The 16,773-nt window shown below is 49.1% G+C and overlaps 1 protein-coding gene across 1 annotated transcript; it reads right to left on the bottom strand.

Moving 5' to 3' along the window:
* Positions 1-15,845: 15,845 nt before the first annotated feature.
* LOC142803261 (uncharacterized) lies at positions 15,846-16,376 on the bottom strand. The gene has a single exon (XM_075888384.1). The coding sequence runs from the start codon at positions 16,318-16,320 to the stop codon at positions 16,000-16,002; it is 321 nt and encodes a 106-aa protein (XP_075744499.1). The 5' UTR covers positions 16,321-16,376; the 3' UTR covers positions 15,846-15,999.
* Positions 16,377-16,773: the final 397 nt, after the last annotated feature.

Here is a 16,773-nt window from a genome sequence, read left to right as displayed (position 1 = left end):
TTTATAGTTGGTGAACCGTTGTTGCCGGATAGTAGAGGTAAGTTGTGGTAGCATTATTTCATAGGTAATCGGTACATGATCACTACTCGTCCCATTATCAAACGTTTCCCACGATGAAATCATAAGCTGGCCAAACGAAAATGTTAGGTCTAATATGTTGATGAGCTTATCTCGCGTAGAAAGGTAACTTGTCCAGAGTTATGACAGTGAAAATTATTATCCTGCAACCGATTCCACAATCTTTTCTCACAGCCATCTGTTTTAAACCCCCAAGAAGTGTGATGCGAGTTGAAATCCCCGGCCAATAAAATTGAATTTGACGAAGAATTTTTGATAACACAATCTAGGTGATCTGTGCGTCTTACTCCATTCGGAAAGTACGCATTAATCACTGTAATCCTGTTGGAGTCAGGTAACAAACTATCTATTCCTAACAATTCACAATCCGCACAAATATGTTCAAAAGTTACAGTAACGTACATGATGATACATTTTCGAAGATATTAGGGTCAATAATCTACCTCCTCTACCATGCCGATCCAGTCTAAAAGCTCTGAAATATTTCAGAGTAAATGTTTGGTTTACTGAAAGCCAAGACTCTTGGAGTAAAACTATATTAGGATTTGTTTGCTGTATGAGGTAAATAAGATCTATGTAAGCGGAAGATACGGAACGACAATTCCACTGGAGAACTTTTACAGGCGCTATGATGGACTTAATATAGTTGACTAGACTGCAGAACGCAAAACGTCCTGCATGTTGTTGGTATCAGTAATAACTTTTTTTTGGTTTCGACATTGGCAAACTGGTTGGAGACAATGGAGCATTGTTTAGAAAAAGTATATTTACAGCATGTACAGAACACAAAGGCTTCATACCATTCCAGTAACAGGGAACATACACTTCGGCACATCTATATTTCACGAATAACATCACTACGCTACAGTGAAGACATTTGCTCTAATATACATGATTATGTTGGCATACATGTACACAAAAATTCAATGTGATATCACGATACAAGGGTATAACGATACAATAGATCCAAATGAAACACAATTTGTAACAAATGAAATCATATATAACAACTCAACGGGCGCTGCTTAGCACCAAGTCGGTCGAAAAATGAGGTGTATCCTTTCGTGTTCCACCTTGACGAAAGGGCACGACCAATGCCGCAGAAACTCTTGCTCCCCGAGGAAGAAAAGCTCTCCGGAGAGGAACGCGAGGATCTCTCGTCTCATTCTCCCCAGTATCGGCCACAAGGCACGCCGGCGGCAAATGGCAGCTACGGCCTCACATCGGTTTCTCCAAAGGCTGAACAGCCCCGCAACTATTAAGAGAGCGGAGAAGCCGCTACGCGGAAATCGGCCGTTGGACACGAAAGTCCGCACACCCTGTCCCCGAAAACCAGCATTAACCGCACGCCAAAAAAGGCGGGAAACCACACATTCAAACGTCGCATGTCGATTGGTCTCTACCATGACGCAGTTGGGGCAAGTGGAAGTGCGAACCTACTGCCATCGCTGCAACCGATCTCGCGCGGGGAGCAAGCCCCAGCCCAACCTCCAGACAAAGTCTCTGAGATGCCCTGGCAACACTGCGGCAGTTATTGGTTTCCAAGCGCGGTTCAATACAGATTGACGGTGCTGGGGCACCAAGGGCCGTAGAAGGGCGGCCATTGTGTCCACCACTTTAGAATCGGCCACCTCTATCTCTGGGCACGTAGCTTCCAAACGTCGGTGAAATTGCGTCGTTTATGAATGATATTACCAAGCCTCATGTCACCAAACGACCCACTGGGCCCCACAGGGGTCGGCGACTGAGCGCTGACGAGCGTTTCCGGGGTAACACCTTCTTGACGCCGATTATTTTGTTCATTGTCGAGATGCTCAGCTTCACCCTGGACCGTGACAGTGTCTGCATCGATGGAGAGAATAAGGCTGTTTAACCTGGCGGCGAGAATCTCGGTCAGACCTTCAGCAAAGGTGTTGAAAAGCCGTTGCATAACCATCGGCACGGCCTTATCTATCGCAGCCGACACTGCGGAAGCGACCGTCGCTTGAATTGACCCACACTGGCGTGACGTAGCAGCAGCGTACCCCTCTTCGCGCTCTTTAATGAACGATGTTGCCTCAGACCGAGAACAACGGCGTTGTTCCATTATATTTAGAATTTGCGTTTCACGTTCTCGAGCAGGGCAGCTATTGTCCGTGGCTGTGTGTGCTCCATCACATAGGCAACACCTGCAGTTGTCTACCTGACAATTTGATGCGGCGTGTGCCCCACCGCAATTCGCACATCTCAATGAGGACCTGCAAGCATTAGCGCTATGTCCAAATCGCCAGCAGTTACGGCATTGCAGTGGGCGAGGAGTCAATGCCTCTACACGGAATAGATAAGGCCAGGCCTTCAGCTCAAAGGGGCGTGTGAGACCAGCAAAGGTAACGATGACGCTTTCAGTAGGGACTCGCGTATCACCTACAGGTCTGGTGCATCAGTAGACAGATATCACGCCAGCCGGAGAAACCATCTTTAAGAATGCTTCAGGACTAATGTTAGTTGGAACACCACGAACAATGCCCTTCACGCAAGCAAGATGAGGGGGGATAAAAGCGCGAACAGCAATGAACGCAAATCTCGTGGCGGCCAGTAAGTCTGTTAAGCATTGAATATTTGAAGACCTGTATAGTATGCCAGTGTTGCCGAAACGCCTCACCTCCGAGATGTCCAGAAAATGACCGCTTATGTTGCCAAGTTCTTCTTGAAACACCTCCATTTCACTCAACCGAATGGCTCCACCATCAGTGGGCCAAGCGCGACAGGCAAACTGCTTACGCCTTTCTTGAGGAAACACTCCAGTGGTACCGATTCAGCAGGGCGACTGGCTGACCAGGGCGAGCCCTGGCCGGGACCGGAGACCAGCATTGATGGCTCTTGAAAAATCAGCAAAAAAAATTCTACCACTAATAAAGAACCAAAGCTGATGAGTGTGGCCAATTCCCTCTCACAGGACGTGCAATCGAAATCGCCAGCTACTGCAGGAACGGTCGTCTGTCGGCGCTACGTCGTCACCATCCTACGGCTCGGGCTACGCTGTCCTCAAAAAACGTGCGCCGGTGCTTTTCGTCCTTTTAACAGAACGCGCAAAAGAGTTCTTCTTTTTCATCCATTTCATTGTACATCATGGCGCATGCACAACTGCCATTGTCTTTCTTTTTGACAAGCATGTGACAATATTCTAGTGACAATATTCTACCACAACACATGGTTTAATGTTGCTAACAGTCCACAGGCGGGGCAATCCGCACTTGGATACCGTTCAGGGTACATGGCATTAAGAACCGCAGGGTTAGGATACGCACTAGCTTGCAATAGTCGAAGGGTAACTGCCTGCGCCCTGCACAAGGCAGGGTGTGAAAGGGAGAATACCCTTCTTGACAGATAGAAGTGCTTTGTTATTTATATGAACGTAAGCAAGGGTTCCCATCGAGGCAGAGGGACTGCGGACGTGGCGCGGTCACTGAGTCCTCGCGCTGCATCGTGTGCGCCCTCGTTAGGGTTAGAGGTAGAGCCTCAATCGGCCACATGTGAGCGGGAAACCAAGTGAGAGAATGGGGCGTGATACTCTTACGCTTTGGAGAATGCGGAGGGCCTGAGGGGCTACCATCCCAGTTTCGTAGGCTTTGATAGCTGCCTTGGAGTCGCTGTAGATTGACTCTCTGCGACTATGTAGCATAGCCAGCGCGATCGCAACCTGTTCAGCTATCACGGGCTTCGATGTGCGTACCGTGGCGGAACAAGTGAACCTGGAATTTGAGTCGACGATGGAAATAGCAAATGCCTCTTTTAGGACATATGGCGCAGCATTCACAAAGCTCGCCTCAGTAGGGTTGCTACGAACGTGCTCGAGCAGAGCTCTACCCCTGGCCCTACGTCGACCGACGTTGTGCGCAGGGTGCATATTGCGGGGAATGGGTGCGATGCGCAGTTGAGACATGATGTTTCTGGGAATCTGCATGGAATCGGGGCACTGGTCAATAGAGTTGAGGCCTAGATCGTCGAGTATCTTGCGGCCTGATTTGGTTCCGGAAAGCCTGAGCCACTGTGCATGCTCTTGCGCTTCGATTACCTCTTGGATTGTATAGTGAACCCCGAGCTTGAAAAAGGTTTCAGTGCGAGTGCTTACAGGCAAGCGGAGCGCGAGCTTGAAGACCTTTCTTATGAGGGAATTGAGCTTACTCCTCCCTGCATTATGCCAATTATACATGGCCGCCGAGTACGAAAGGTGGCAGAGCACAAACGCATGTATGATGCGGATGAGATTGTCTTCCTCGATTCCCCGGTGTCTGTTGGTGATCCTCCGGATGAGGCTGAGAGCACACTCCGTCTTGATAGTGATCTGCCTGAGTGCAGATCCGTTAGCGCCGTTAGACTCGACATACATTCCCAATATTCCGAGCGAATTCACTCTAGGCACTGGGGACCCATCACCAGTGAAAAGCCGTAGTTCACTCTGAGACGCAGGTTTCCAGTCAAGGTGGCCGCCGCCTCGGGGTCTTTTCTTGTAGAGAAGAAGTTCAGATTTCGATGGAGAGTACCTGAGACCGGTGGGATGGAGTAAATGTTTGGTCACGTCGATTGCACGCTGCATGGCTTCCTCAACTTGACCATTGCTCCCGCCGGTGCACCAGATGGTTATATCGTCTGCGTAGATGGTATGATTGATTTCTTGAACCTTCGTGAGTTCCTTAGAGAGCCCGATCATCACGATGTTAAATAGTGTTGGTGAAATAACTGAGCCCTGAGGCATGCCGCGTGAACCGAGGTTGATCTCTCGTGAGAAGTACCCTTCGATCTTGAGCTTGGTAGTTCTATCGCAAAAAAACAAGGGTCTCACGAAGTCGTAGGCGCTCTTCCCTAGCTCTAGGCTGGCAATAGACTGGAGAATGAATTCGTGAAAAATGTTGTCGAAAGCCCTCTTCAGGTCTAATCCAAGGATGACTCTGGTATCTCCTGTGCTCCGGTCGATGATCTGATATTTTATCAGCTTCATGGCATCCTGTGTTGAGAGGCCAGCTCTGAAACTAATCATATTGTGGGTGTACGTGTCATTGGTATCGAGGTGCACCTTGAGTCGGTTCAGAAGGGCATGCTCTGCGATCTTACCGACACAGAAAGTTAAGGAAATCGGTCTTAGATTATATATTCTTGGTGCTTTACCAAGTTTCGGAATTAGAACCGTGTAGGCCGTCTTCCACTGTGCGGGGACCTCCCCACGGCGCCACACTTTATTAATCTTTTCCGCAAGGAATTGAATGGAGTCATCATGAAGGTTCTTGAGCATCTTATTACTTATGCCATCAAGGCAAGGGGCGGATTTGGCATTTAGGGAAAAGAGAGCCTGTTGGATCTCGGCCACAGTATAGTGATTGTCCAACTCTGGCACGTCGCACCCCGCGTAGTCCGGAAACTGTGTGGGTGCATAGCTATCCGCGACTCGCAGATACTTGTCTATAAGCTTGTTGACAACCAATTCGTCTGGGGTAGAGTCAGTAGCAAGATGGATGGCTAGCGCGAGGGATCACCTCTGGCTGAACCTGGTGCTGTCCTGATCGAGAAGGAGTTTGAGAAGACCCCAGCTCTTCCCAGATCTGAGCTGACCTTCGTTGCTCTCGCTGAGCTCATGCTATTGTTGTTTACACAGGGTTTTGCAGTGTTCCTCGATCGCCCTGTTAACCTCGGAAACCTTCTTGCGGAGCCTCCTGTTATGATTCTGCCCCTTCCACCTCGTGAGTAGGGCTTGCTTGGCTTCTAGTAGGTGGGCCAACCTGCTGCCCATGTTTTCAGCGTCGAGGTCAGTGACGACCTCCTTGGTCGCTGCCGTGGCGTCATCTCTGATTCCTTTCTAGCATCCTTCAAAATCTGTCCCAGCCGTCGGTGCTCTCTCAGCTCTGACTTTGCGGAAAACGTCCCACTCATCCTAAAGCAGGCAATCGCGTCGATGATGTAGTGGCCACTGCCGAGGTCTAGAGCCATGTTGACCCAGTTGACCCCACCTATATTCTTCACAAAAGTGAGGCCCTGGGTGGTATCCCGGCATGCGGAGTTACCTCTCCAAGTGGGGAAAACCTTGTCAGTGATAAGCGTCAAGTCGACTTCTGTCGCAGTCTGCCATAGCTCGCGTCCCTTGGGGGTATCTTACGTGTATCCCCACACGCTGTGTGGGGCGTTGAAATCTCCGACGACGACAAGGGGGTAACCGCTGGCCGTGCTCACAACCCTTTTGATGAGAGAGTTTGCTCTCGCCCTGCGATAGCTGGGACTGCAGTAGGCGTTGAGAATAAAAAGGCTGTTTCTTCGAAGGCCCTTTTTGGGGGAGTTCATTATAATTTCAGTCATTACGTACTCAAAGCCATCGGCAACTGCACCGAGGTCACGTGATAGGTCATTGTACCTTTTGCTGATAAGTGAGGCAACACCCCTACATCCTGAATGTGATGACGCTACTAGGTAACCCTGGAGTTGGGTGCCAGACGCAACTTCATGAACAGTGATGATTTGGGGCTTAACACTGAGAGTTCTTAAATATTGCTGTAGAATGGGCTTTTTGTGTGTAAACCCGCCACAGTTCCATTGCCAGATTCTGAAGTTTTCGTCCACACTATCCATGTTTAGGCTGAGCAGCTATAGCGCAAGGAGCATCGCGCCCTCAGTCGGTGGCGCTAGTACATTGCGTTGTCCTGGGACCTGCAAAGGAGTCGGACCGGAGTCTCTCCTGGCATCGACCTCTTCTAACTTGCTTATGCGTTCACTCAGTGCTCCTAATCTCATCCATGGGTGCGCCACGGCTTCATGAATTTTCGCTAAGGTAGCCTAGATAGATAGATATGTGGGGTTTAACGTCCCAAAACCACCATATGGTTATGAAAGACGCCGTAGTGGAGGGCTCCGTAAATTTCGACCCCCTGGAGTTCTTTAACGTGCACCCAAATCTGAGCACACGGGCCTACAACATTTCCGCCTCCATCGGAAATGCAGCCGCCGCAGCCGGGATTCGAACCCGCGACCTGCGGGTCAGCAGCCGAGTACCTTAGCCACTATACCACCGCGGTGGGGCTTGCTAAGGTAGCCTGCATGTTGACGAAGGAATCCTTGAATTCCGACAGTAAGCCCACCACCTCCTCTTCTTGTGTGTTCTCAACCACTCGGCATTTGGTTACGCTAGACTTGTGAAGTGCCTCATACGTATTCATGGCGATCGGGGCTGAGGCGGGCTGAGGCGGGCTGTGCCGATGGGGGCGAGGACGCGAGCTTTCTAATCTCCGTCATCTCCGCAGCTAGCCAGCTCATTTCTTGCTTAAGCTGCGCGTTTTCTTTCCTCGGCTGCTCGTTAGCTCGTCGCATCTCGTCGAGCTCGCTTGCGTGGGAGGAACCGCGATTCGATTCGTCGCCTCTAAGAAACTCACGTCCTCCTCGGGCCGTGTTGGTCCAAGAGAGCGTCGGCTTCTTGCTGTTAGAAGTGGTGGTTGCGGGAGCGGGACCTGATCGGCCCCGACAAAACGTGCCCCGGCCTTGAGGTGCAGCGAAGCTCAGAAGTGGAACTTCCCAGGGCCCTTTCTGTCGACCTGGAGCGCGAGCCAGAACATCCCCTGGAGGCACCGTGGCGCTTGGATCCGGAGCGGCTTCCCGAGCATCCCCTGGAGCGGGGGCTTCTTCTGTTCTGAGCGCCCGTGGTGGGTGAAAAAGACTGGAACTCGTTCGCAGTGTCGAGGTGATGCGGCGGAGACGGTGACGCAGCACCGGCCATTCTGGCACGCTCACTGCGATGACGATGCACAATGTACGGGATCTTGAACCTTTGAGCACATTCTTTGCTAGCCGTGAGATGCTGGCCACCGCACAGTTTGCACTTGGGAATACACACATGTTGCTTGTCGGGGCTTTGCTTGACGTCGATTTGCTTGCGGTAGAGTGGGCACTGCATCAGCACTGGTTCGTATACCTGACAAAGTTCGGTACACGACACTCGTCGAAAGCGACGATGACCGGGCCGGTTTGGGCTATTCTCTTGGCTGCTAAGGCGAGTGGATTATTGGTGTTGACAATCTTGGCATCGATGACGTCAGGGCCATCTTGAAGCGGGACGTTGCGAATCACTCCTTTGTACGTGGAGTGTGGAGCAGCGTCATGGTCAGTTAGCTCGTGCACCTTGCCCGAAATGAGTGTTTGGTTCATCCGAACGCATCGGCCTGTATTTTCGCGCTTGGAAGTACTGGCAACCATAATACTTTGCTACAGATTCGGGCATAGAGTATCCTGGCACAGATCTTCCTGGCTTATGCCAGCAGCAACTAGTATTGTGTCTGCCACCGTAGCTGCGCCAATTTTCGAGATATTGAGTCCACCACTCGGCCGGATCACAATCCTTATGTCATCTTGAGGAAGGGAGGGCATCTTTCCCACCCGCAGTACTTTGGACTTCAGCGCAGCGCCGCTCGATTTGCCGCGGCGAGCGCCCGGCTGCGACGATGGCGCGTTAGAGTCAGCAGTGCGTGTTTTGACGCCAGCTTTTCTGGCCCCAGCGGACTGCCAACCTTTACCTTGAGTAAACTATTCTTCTGAAATATCCTCTCCGAGCACTTCATACTCCATCATGAGCAAATAATTCAGTGCACCGGCCCTTCGAAGGACCGGCCGCAGGCGAGAATAAGCCCAGCAAAAGCGCGGTCTCCCAAGCCACTTGTTAGGGTTAAATAGGGTACCGCTCCAGAGGAAAAGAAATTGTTCCTAACTTGACAACAGTTCATGAACACTTGACAAAAAATTGGCCGCGTATCTGCATGTAGTCGTTAAATTTCGTCGAAAGACGATAGTCTTGCGTGTGGAGAGAGTGAACAAAACATTTATTTGATGTTCTGCGCAAAAAAAAAAAAATCAGTGAATGGTATTCCAGTGGCGCTGCGTTAGAGTGCTTCGAGCGTGCAGGGGAGGCTCACGAGCGCATCAAGTCATGTCACACGTGAGCCATGAGCGTCATCTGGCAGTTTCTTTTGGAAAACAAGGCGCGTGACCGTGCGCGCCCGTCTCAGAGGTGATAAGGTGTAGAACGCGAGGCGACGGGTAGGTGCCACCACCATCTCGTCTTAGCAAAGCGTTGGAAACACTTCCCGTTCCGTGCAAGCGTTGCATGGTTAGCGCAGCGTGATAAGCGTTACGGTCCTTAAAATTACTTATGTATGCGTTTTCTAGTAAGAGATGCATATGCGGAATATATGCGTGTTGTTATGGTGTCCCAGACATGCGCAATAATTGCTTTTTAATTGACAATTGCACAAGCATGAACACTCCACCTTGAGCAACATAGGTGGTCACTGCGGATGGGGTCGGCCGTTTCAAATATCCGATGCCGGTAAGAGTGGACCAACAGACAAATGTACAGACAGACCAAAATTATTGCGTCGAAGGTCCCCAAGAAAGACTATCGTCTTTAAAAACTCCAGAAACACAGATTTAGTTGCGCGCCCGCAGGAGCCGTGTTCCCTCTTTTCATGTTCTTGAGAGGCGCCCAGCCAACGAACGGTCGAGAGGAGGCGCGAGCGGACGGGAAAGTGGGACGCAGAGAGGAGAGGGATTGAACGGCGAGAGAAGGAGCGGCAAAGAACCGCACCATAGAGTTCCATACAATTGTATGAAATTCTATGTACTGCACCTACCCTCTCCTACATCGCGGGATCGAATCCCGGCTGCGGCGGCTGCATTTTCGATGGAGGCGAAAATGATGTAGGACCGTGTGCTCAGATTTGGGTGCACGTTGAAGAACCCCAGGTGGTCGAATTTTCCAGAGTCCTTCACTATGGCGTCTCTCATAATCATAAGCTGCAATCAATCAATACCCTCTACCATACTTTCTCGCACCACATGATCCAGTTGCTAGGGGTGAGGATAAGTGCGCGCGCCCGCAAATGTTGCTATGGGAGAAGGCGGTGGACTGATCCCGACGGACGCCTGACATAGCCCGACAAAGAAATGCATTCGCATTAAAAAAAAGAAGTCGTACGTGTGGCTACGTGTCCGCGAATGTAAAGATGGTAAGTTTCCAAAAGCTTTATTGAAGATTAGTTTTCTTTTTTTAGTTCTCTTTTTTTAGATCTTTGCTTGGCGAGATGCCCTGATTTGCACGAATATAGTAGCTCAGTTTATTTCGCTGATTGGTCCATTTCACTAAATGATCCATTTCACTAATTTAGACTGGAGCAGTGTTAGAAGCCTCTCCTTTGTTTTTAGTGGGAACAGCCGGAAGACATCGATCATTATTCACTTACTTGCTGAAGTTTCACAAGCCATAGAAAAAAAAAACATTTAGAACATTTATTCAGAAAATAAGTAATAACTCTGAGAATACCCTTTCTCTTGGGACTTCTCGCAGCAAGTTATTTTAATTTCTTGGAGACACAAGAAGATTCATTCAATTTTGTTACGTCATTCCAAATGAAATTCTAGTTCTTTGGTATCCTCATTTATTTATTCATTTCAATCAATAGTTCTGTGTCTACTTCATTTGTACATAAATAACCTTATTACTGTTCGATTTCATATGCCTTAGATGACCGATTAATTCTACTCCTTTCATCAAGATTTTGAATTCTATTCGCCATTATGTTAACCACCGGTTTAATGCCAAGTGTCCTGCAGAGGGTACGAGCCAAAATATAGGTTCAATCAGGCAAGCATGGGCGTCGGCATTGGGGTGTAAAAGGCGAACCCCGCCCCAAAGCTACACCAGCAGTACTCTTCCCTCCCCCCACCCACTATGCAACCCCCCCGCCCGCTCTCCCCAAGAGAAAATCGCGCCCACGACCATGAGTAAATGCACGTCCAATCTGTGGCACTTGCGTTGATCGAGATAACACAGGTACTGTTCGTCTATTGCCGCTTTAATTCGCGCTACACTTTAGGTGACACCAAAGTGAAACAGTGAATTGGTTTAAATTGATGAATTGCACGCTGAAAACTCTGATGCCGTTAATTTCGTCATCATGGGTGGATGATTGGTGAACCAAGGTCAAAATTCAATTTTCAAGCTTTGCGCCAAAATTTGTGCGCATGACGACTACGATGTGAAGGGGCATTTTTCGTATTTTGGTGACATTGGCTCAATAAAAAGTTTCTGAAACTTGGTTAGTTTGTAACTTCTTAAGAACGTGTACTTAATTTTTATTGATTAGGAACTATATAGTAGACGCCACAAAAATTTATGACATCACAGAATTTGGTGCGGGATCTTTCAACGCGACAGCGTTAACGAGCTCGCGTCGCAGAAATTTTGGTGTCGGCGTCAGCGTCGTTGGTTGTGAGTAAAGAATCATCATATTATGCGTGACCAAAAATTGATAATGACGCAAATAAAATAAGTAAATGATAAAAAATCCTGGAGCAATGTGGGCACTAAACTAGGGTTGTTTGTGTCCGAGAGGGTATCGCACCCAGGTCGTTTGCGTGCGAGCAGATGTTCCATGATATGGCCACGCCTCTGCTTGTGAAAACAGTGAAAAGAACTTCCTCTGGTTGGAAATGCAGTGAAAGTAGCTTTCATGCCTCACAAACACGCGCGCCCTATACATCCTTCACGCCCCGCCGCGGTGGTCTAGTGCCTAAGGTACTCGGCTGCTGACCCGCAGGCTGCGGCGGCTGCATTTCCCGGCTGCGGCGGCTGCATTTCCGATGGAGGCGGAAATGTTGCAGGCCTGTGTGCTAAGATTTGGCTGCACGTTAAAGAACCCCAGGTGGTTGAAATTTCCGGAGCCCTCTACTACGACGTCTCTCATGATCATATGGTGGTTTTTGGGACGTTAAACCCCACAAATCAATCAATACATGCTTCGCGATGCAACATCAAATATTGCATGCAGTGTAAATGCGTGGTACGTGCATCCATTGCCAACGGGCGTCAGAATATATGATTATGATAATAAATCCGTGGTTGAAAGCCGATAATTCACTACAAAAGCCACACACGCTGCAGTGCACATTTCCTGAAGGCCACGTATAGTGGGTGCATAGCGAATTCGAAAAGGTTTCATGCACTAAGCGCTTAAAATACGCGCAAGGAACAGATGGCCGCTATCACTTTCAACTCCTAAAGGCGAAGCTTTAGGGTCCTCTAATTTTTTGCACGTCTTGTCTCAAGCGTCCTTTCACGTGTTGGGATTGTGAAGGAATAATTTACTACGGTGAGAGAACTCGTATTTTATTTCCCACGTAGTGTATCTTTATTGTCACACTGGCACTGCTAGCGGCGAAAAGAGCGCTCGACCGTCGATCAACTGATCACCGATGGATGCGCCTTCTTTTACATCACGCGTCGAACTTTTCCACCTTATCAATGGTGGTCGGGCAATATGTGAATCAAGCTTCAATGTTCGCGTCTCGCGCGTAATCTTATCAAAATCATCTACTACGATCGTGAAGCTTCTCGAACACTGAAGCACGATCTGCGCCGAAAATAGCTGACAGTCTTAGTGGGCATAAACCATATTCAGACAAACTGACACAAACATGACGCCATGCCTGCGCGGAAGGCGCAGCAAAGTCACAGCGAAAGCTTCAAGAGCGGCCTTTCAGAGCTTTTTCTAAACACTCATTGGGTAACTACTGCAAGCACGCTTGCTTGATACCAACTACGGCATTATTAATATAATTTTTGTGGTAGTAGCCCGGCATTCGCTATGCTATTTTTCGTCATTCTTCTGAGAAGTGTGGTATATCCGCTAAACACGTGTTTGGAATTTCTTGCCGATTGTTCATGCAATGGCTGGCGACGACGAAGAATTATGGCTGAAGTGGGTATGTGCTGCAGTTAATAGCTGAACAAGAACAAGCTTTTGTAATGAGTTGGAGCATTGGACGACCCACTCATTACGCTATTCGAATTATGCGACGACTGGCTGTTAATTCGCTGTCTTAAAACGCTTTATGAGTCGTATTGACGCCATTGCTTTCCCGACATCAAACCTGCCTAAGGCAAGATTGTCGAACAACCCCAAGCACCGGCCTAGTTCAGCGGCAGAACAGTGGTATAATACGTGGGCTGGCACCAGTGGACCCGAGTTCGAGCTACACAGTGTCATTGGCGCTAAGTTCTTTTTTAGGGGCGAAGCTCCTTATGGCGTGGCTTGGGCGTCCCTCGTATGTAACCACCAGTGGCACATACCCGAAATAGGTATAACACTTGACCTCCAAGGTGGTGCCAGTGAGAGATTTCTTCTGTGCGTTGTTTAACAATAAAAAATAGTGCTCAATGTACATGCCAATGGCTGCTAATGGGGAATGAGAGACATGAGCATTCGGCTTTTAGTCAACGCGCACGCTGCGATTCCCATTAGCAGCCATTGGCATGTACATTGAGCACTATCGGACAAGAAAGGGATGCTACATTATACTCGCTGGGTGTAACCTCCTTAGCTTTAGAAAGGTTTAGCGAGCGTTGAGCCGCAGTGCCATGAATACAATGAACTTGTATATACCATGAATGAACTCAAGGTGGTTAAAAATGAGAAGTAGATACGAAGCGCAAGCCGTAAGAAAGTAAAAGCCGAATTCTCCTGTCTCTCATTTCTCATTAGCAGCCATTGGCATGTAAATTGAGCACTGCCTGACAAGAAAGGGTTGCTACGTTACACTCGCTGGGTGTAACCTCCTTGGTTTTCGAAAGGTTTAGCGAGCGTTTGGTCGCAGTGCCATGAATACAGTGAACTAGAATATACCATGAACTCGAGGTGGTTAAAGGTGGGAAGTGGACCCAAAGCGCAGGCCGTAAGAAAGTGTGCGTGTGCCACCTCTCGTTTAGTCCTTGGAATGTCCGCTGGATGGCGGTGCTTCTATATGGGGAATATATGATAAAAAGATGCGAGATGGTGGGACTTGGAGTGTTGAATAGATGAACGTACGGACACACAAACAGATGCATGGATGGACGCATGAACGGACGCAGGGGCGGATGCATGAAAGAACGCAGGGACGGGCGCACAAACAGACGCATGGACGGTCACACAGACGGACGCATGGACGGACGAATGCTTCGCCCCACTCTCCATCATTCACTCCGTGGATATGCTGCCATTTTTTTCTAATTGCGTGCGATGTGGTTACGGACACCGGCGGCAGTGGACAACTACAGTGGAGCGTGACCCTATAGTTGTGATCTCATAACAGCTTCCGCTGTCATATGTAGCACTCCTATGATACAGCCGTCATGTCAGGTCAGCGCGAGGAGGCGCTGGTCAGGTTCTCGAGCCCCCATGGCGCTTCATATCAGCGTATACCACTTCTGGTGTTGCTAATATCCGTATTGCTGTTGGCATCTTTACGCAACTGTTAACAGCTGGTTATATAAAACACATGCGGCTAGCTGTTTAACGTATGTCTGTGCGTGAATTCGTACATATCTTTAGCACCACTTCGTAATGTATCACTCAAAAAAAGAAATTACAACACAGTCGCCTTCAATCCGCACGCTCCGCATAGCGTCGATTCCCAAGGTATGTACGTGAGATCTGCAGAATTTTTATCTCCGTTACAGTTTCATTTCAGTGCGGCAGTCAAATATCGTACAGATCACAATTGTGACGCATGACATTGACGAGAAAATGCGATAGCCGCACAGCTCGATCGATTCGCTGTCGTCTGCTGCCATGCATGTGCTCGTTGATGGCGGCACATATGCCAAAACTGTATCCCAGAGTTCCGCGGTGTGACGTACTTGCAAGCCATGTATAACACTCTTCAATCGAAAGAAAAAAAAAAACATCTCCTTCCTTAATTGTTACACGGGGCACAAATGCTCACGTCACTGCCTCGGCAACAATGTTTTTTTACAGCGAAAGCTGTCATGATATCACAACAAGGGTCACGTGCGCCGTATGGTAGTCCGTTCCCGCTGGTGTCCGTAATCACTAACGCGCAAAATGAAAAAAAAAACAACACTAAATAAACACCACAAACAAAGGCATTTGAAGACGGGCCAGCTGCTTGCCAGACTAGTATTCTACCATTGAGCTACACCGGTGCATGGAACTCTGTTGTAAACTGACCACAGGCAGGCTTCATGTCAGAAAAGGAATCGCATTAATGTGTGTAATAAGGTGCTTTAGAAACGCTAACCAACCTCCAGGCGTTAAACAATGCGAATTACGGAACGATTGGGTCGTCGAATGGTACAACCCATTACAATAGCGCTAGGCATAATTCTTCATCGTCGTCAGCCACACAATAAAAAAAAATGGCACAAAAGTCTTTGGTACCACGCTTTTCCGAAGAATGACGAAGAATGGCATAGTGCCTCCCTACAACACAAAAATGGTTTGAATTAATTTAAAAAGAGGGGCACCGTCCCATTCATGGCCTATTCCCTTAAGTGGGTTGCGCCAAGTCGTTGAGGAACCAACCAACCAACAATAATTGTGATTTATGGCGTAGTGGCTATGCAAGTGTGCGTGTAGCAGTTATACCCGAATAGTGTAAAAAAAAAGAGCTCAGAGTTTTTCCAGCTAGCTTTCTGGACAAGCGCAACGACAGTGCTCCGCTTTTCTTTTAATTTTGGTGGTTTTTAAGTAGGCGGGGGGGGGGGTGCACACGTATTTGCGACAGCTTAGATGGCATTATGGTGGAACACGAAGTTTGTGCCAAATGAGCAGCCTGAGTGGTTGTGTGGGTTAGCGCGGCTACGCAAAATTATATGCAAAATGCTCCTGTAAAGTTGCGGCATAGGGGTGAGTGCGGCTCTTCAAACCAGCCATGGGCTCGAGAATCAATAGATCAACAATTCAATCACTCCAATAGCGTGTCAAAACCAAAATTTTATTTTGCATGCTCACTTCCTCCGTCATGTGCCGAAGCGTGGGCTGATGTTTCATGCTGGGCATGAATCATCATCATGCGGCCAGGTCGAAACTTTGCTGAGTAGTGGGCGGCAGCAGCGAGTTACAATACGGCGGCCATTTACTTGAGCAGCCCGTGGGACTTGAGCAGCGGCTTGAGCTTGTTGTTGCGATTCATGTCCTCGAGGTCGGAGGCACCACCGAGGCACTCCTTCTTGACGAACACCCTGGGCACCGTGCTGGCGCCGGTCATGTCGGTGAGCACCTTCTGGATGTCGGTGCCGTCCTTCCGGCTGTCCAGCTCCACGGCCTCGTAGGAGACGCCGAGCCCGTCGAAGATCTGCTTGGCCTTCTTGCAGAAGGGGCAGTAGCTCTTGGAGAATATCACCACCGGGTTCTCGTCCAGGGTCTCGTCGACGAAGGCCTTCGCAGCTTTGGCCATGGCAGCGAAGACGAACCTTACGACCCTCGGACAGCCGAGACGGCTTCCGCTCGAATTCCGGCGGAAGGTGACGATGATAATGATGATTCCACAGCCATGGCTCGTACCCACTTAGGGGGATCGGCCAAGAATTGATGACTTAATTCAGTAAGATTTTTTTTTAAATATCGAAACCACCCACCGAAAGGATTCTCGTTCCGCGCGGCGCTCGAGCTCAACTTCCTCGTCTTTGTGGCAGCGTATTCGCTTGCTTGCCTGATTGGCCAAGAAAACTATCCGGTCTGTAGTGCCATCATCACCATCATCATTTTTTTCATCACCGCGCCGCGTCTCTCGCGCAGCTGGCGCGAGCTCGAGCTGCGCGAGAATTAGAACGAGCTGACACGCCTGGCGTGGCGGACGCTGGTAGCCGACGTGGTTCCGCTTCAGGCCTGCAATAAAGTGGCGAGATCG

Source organism: Rhipicephalus microplus, chromosome 3 (genome assembly GCF_043290135.1).
Source record: "Rhipicephalus microplus isolate Deutch F79 chromosome 3, USDA_Rmic, whole genome shotgun sequence".
Classification (NCBI taxonomy): domain Eukaryota; kingdom Metazoa; phylum Arthropoda; class Arachnida; order Ixodida; family Ixodidae; genus Rhipicephalus; species Rhipicephalus microplus.
The sequence above is the reverse complement of the archived record's forward strand: the minus strand, read 5'-3'. Positions and strand labels throughout refer to the sequence as shown.

Coding starts and splice junctions, on each gene's coding strand:
- LOC142803261 (XM_075888384.1), bottom strand. CDS start 16,320: ATGGCCAAAGCTGCGAAGGCCTTCGTCGACGAGACCCTGGACGAGAAC.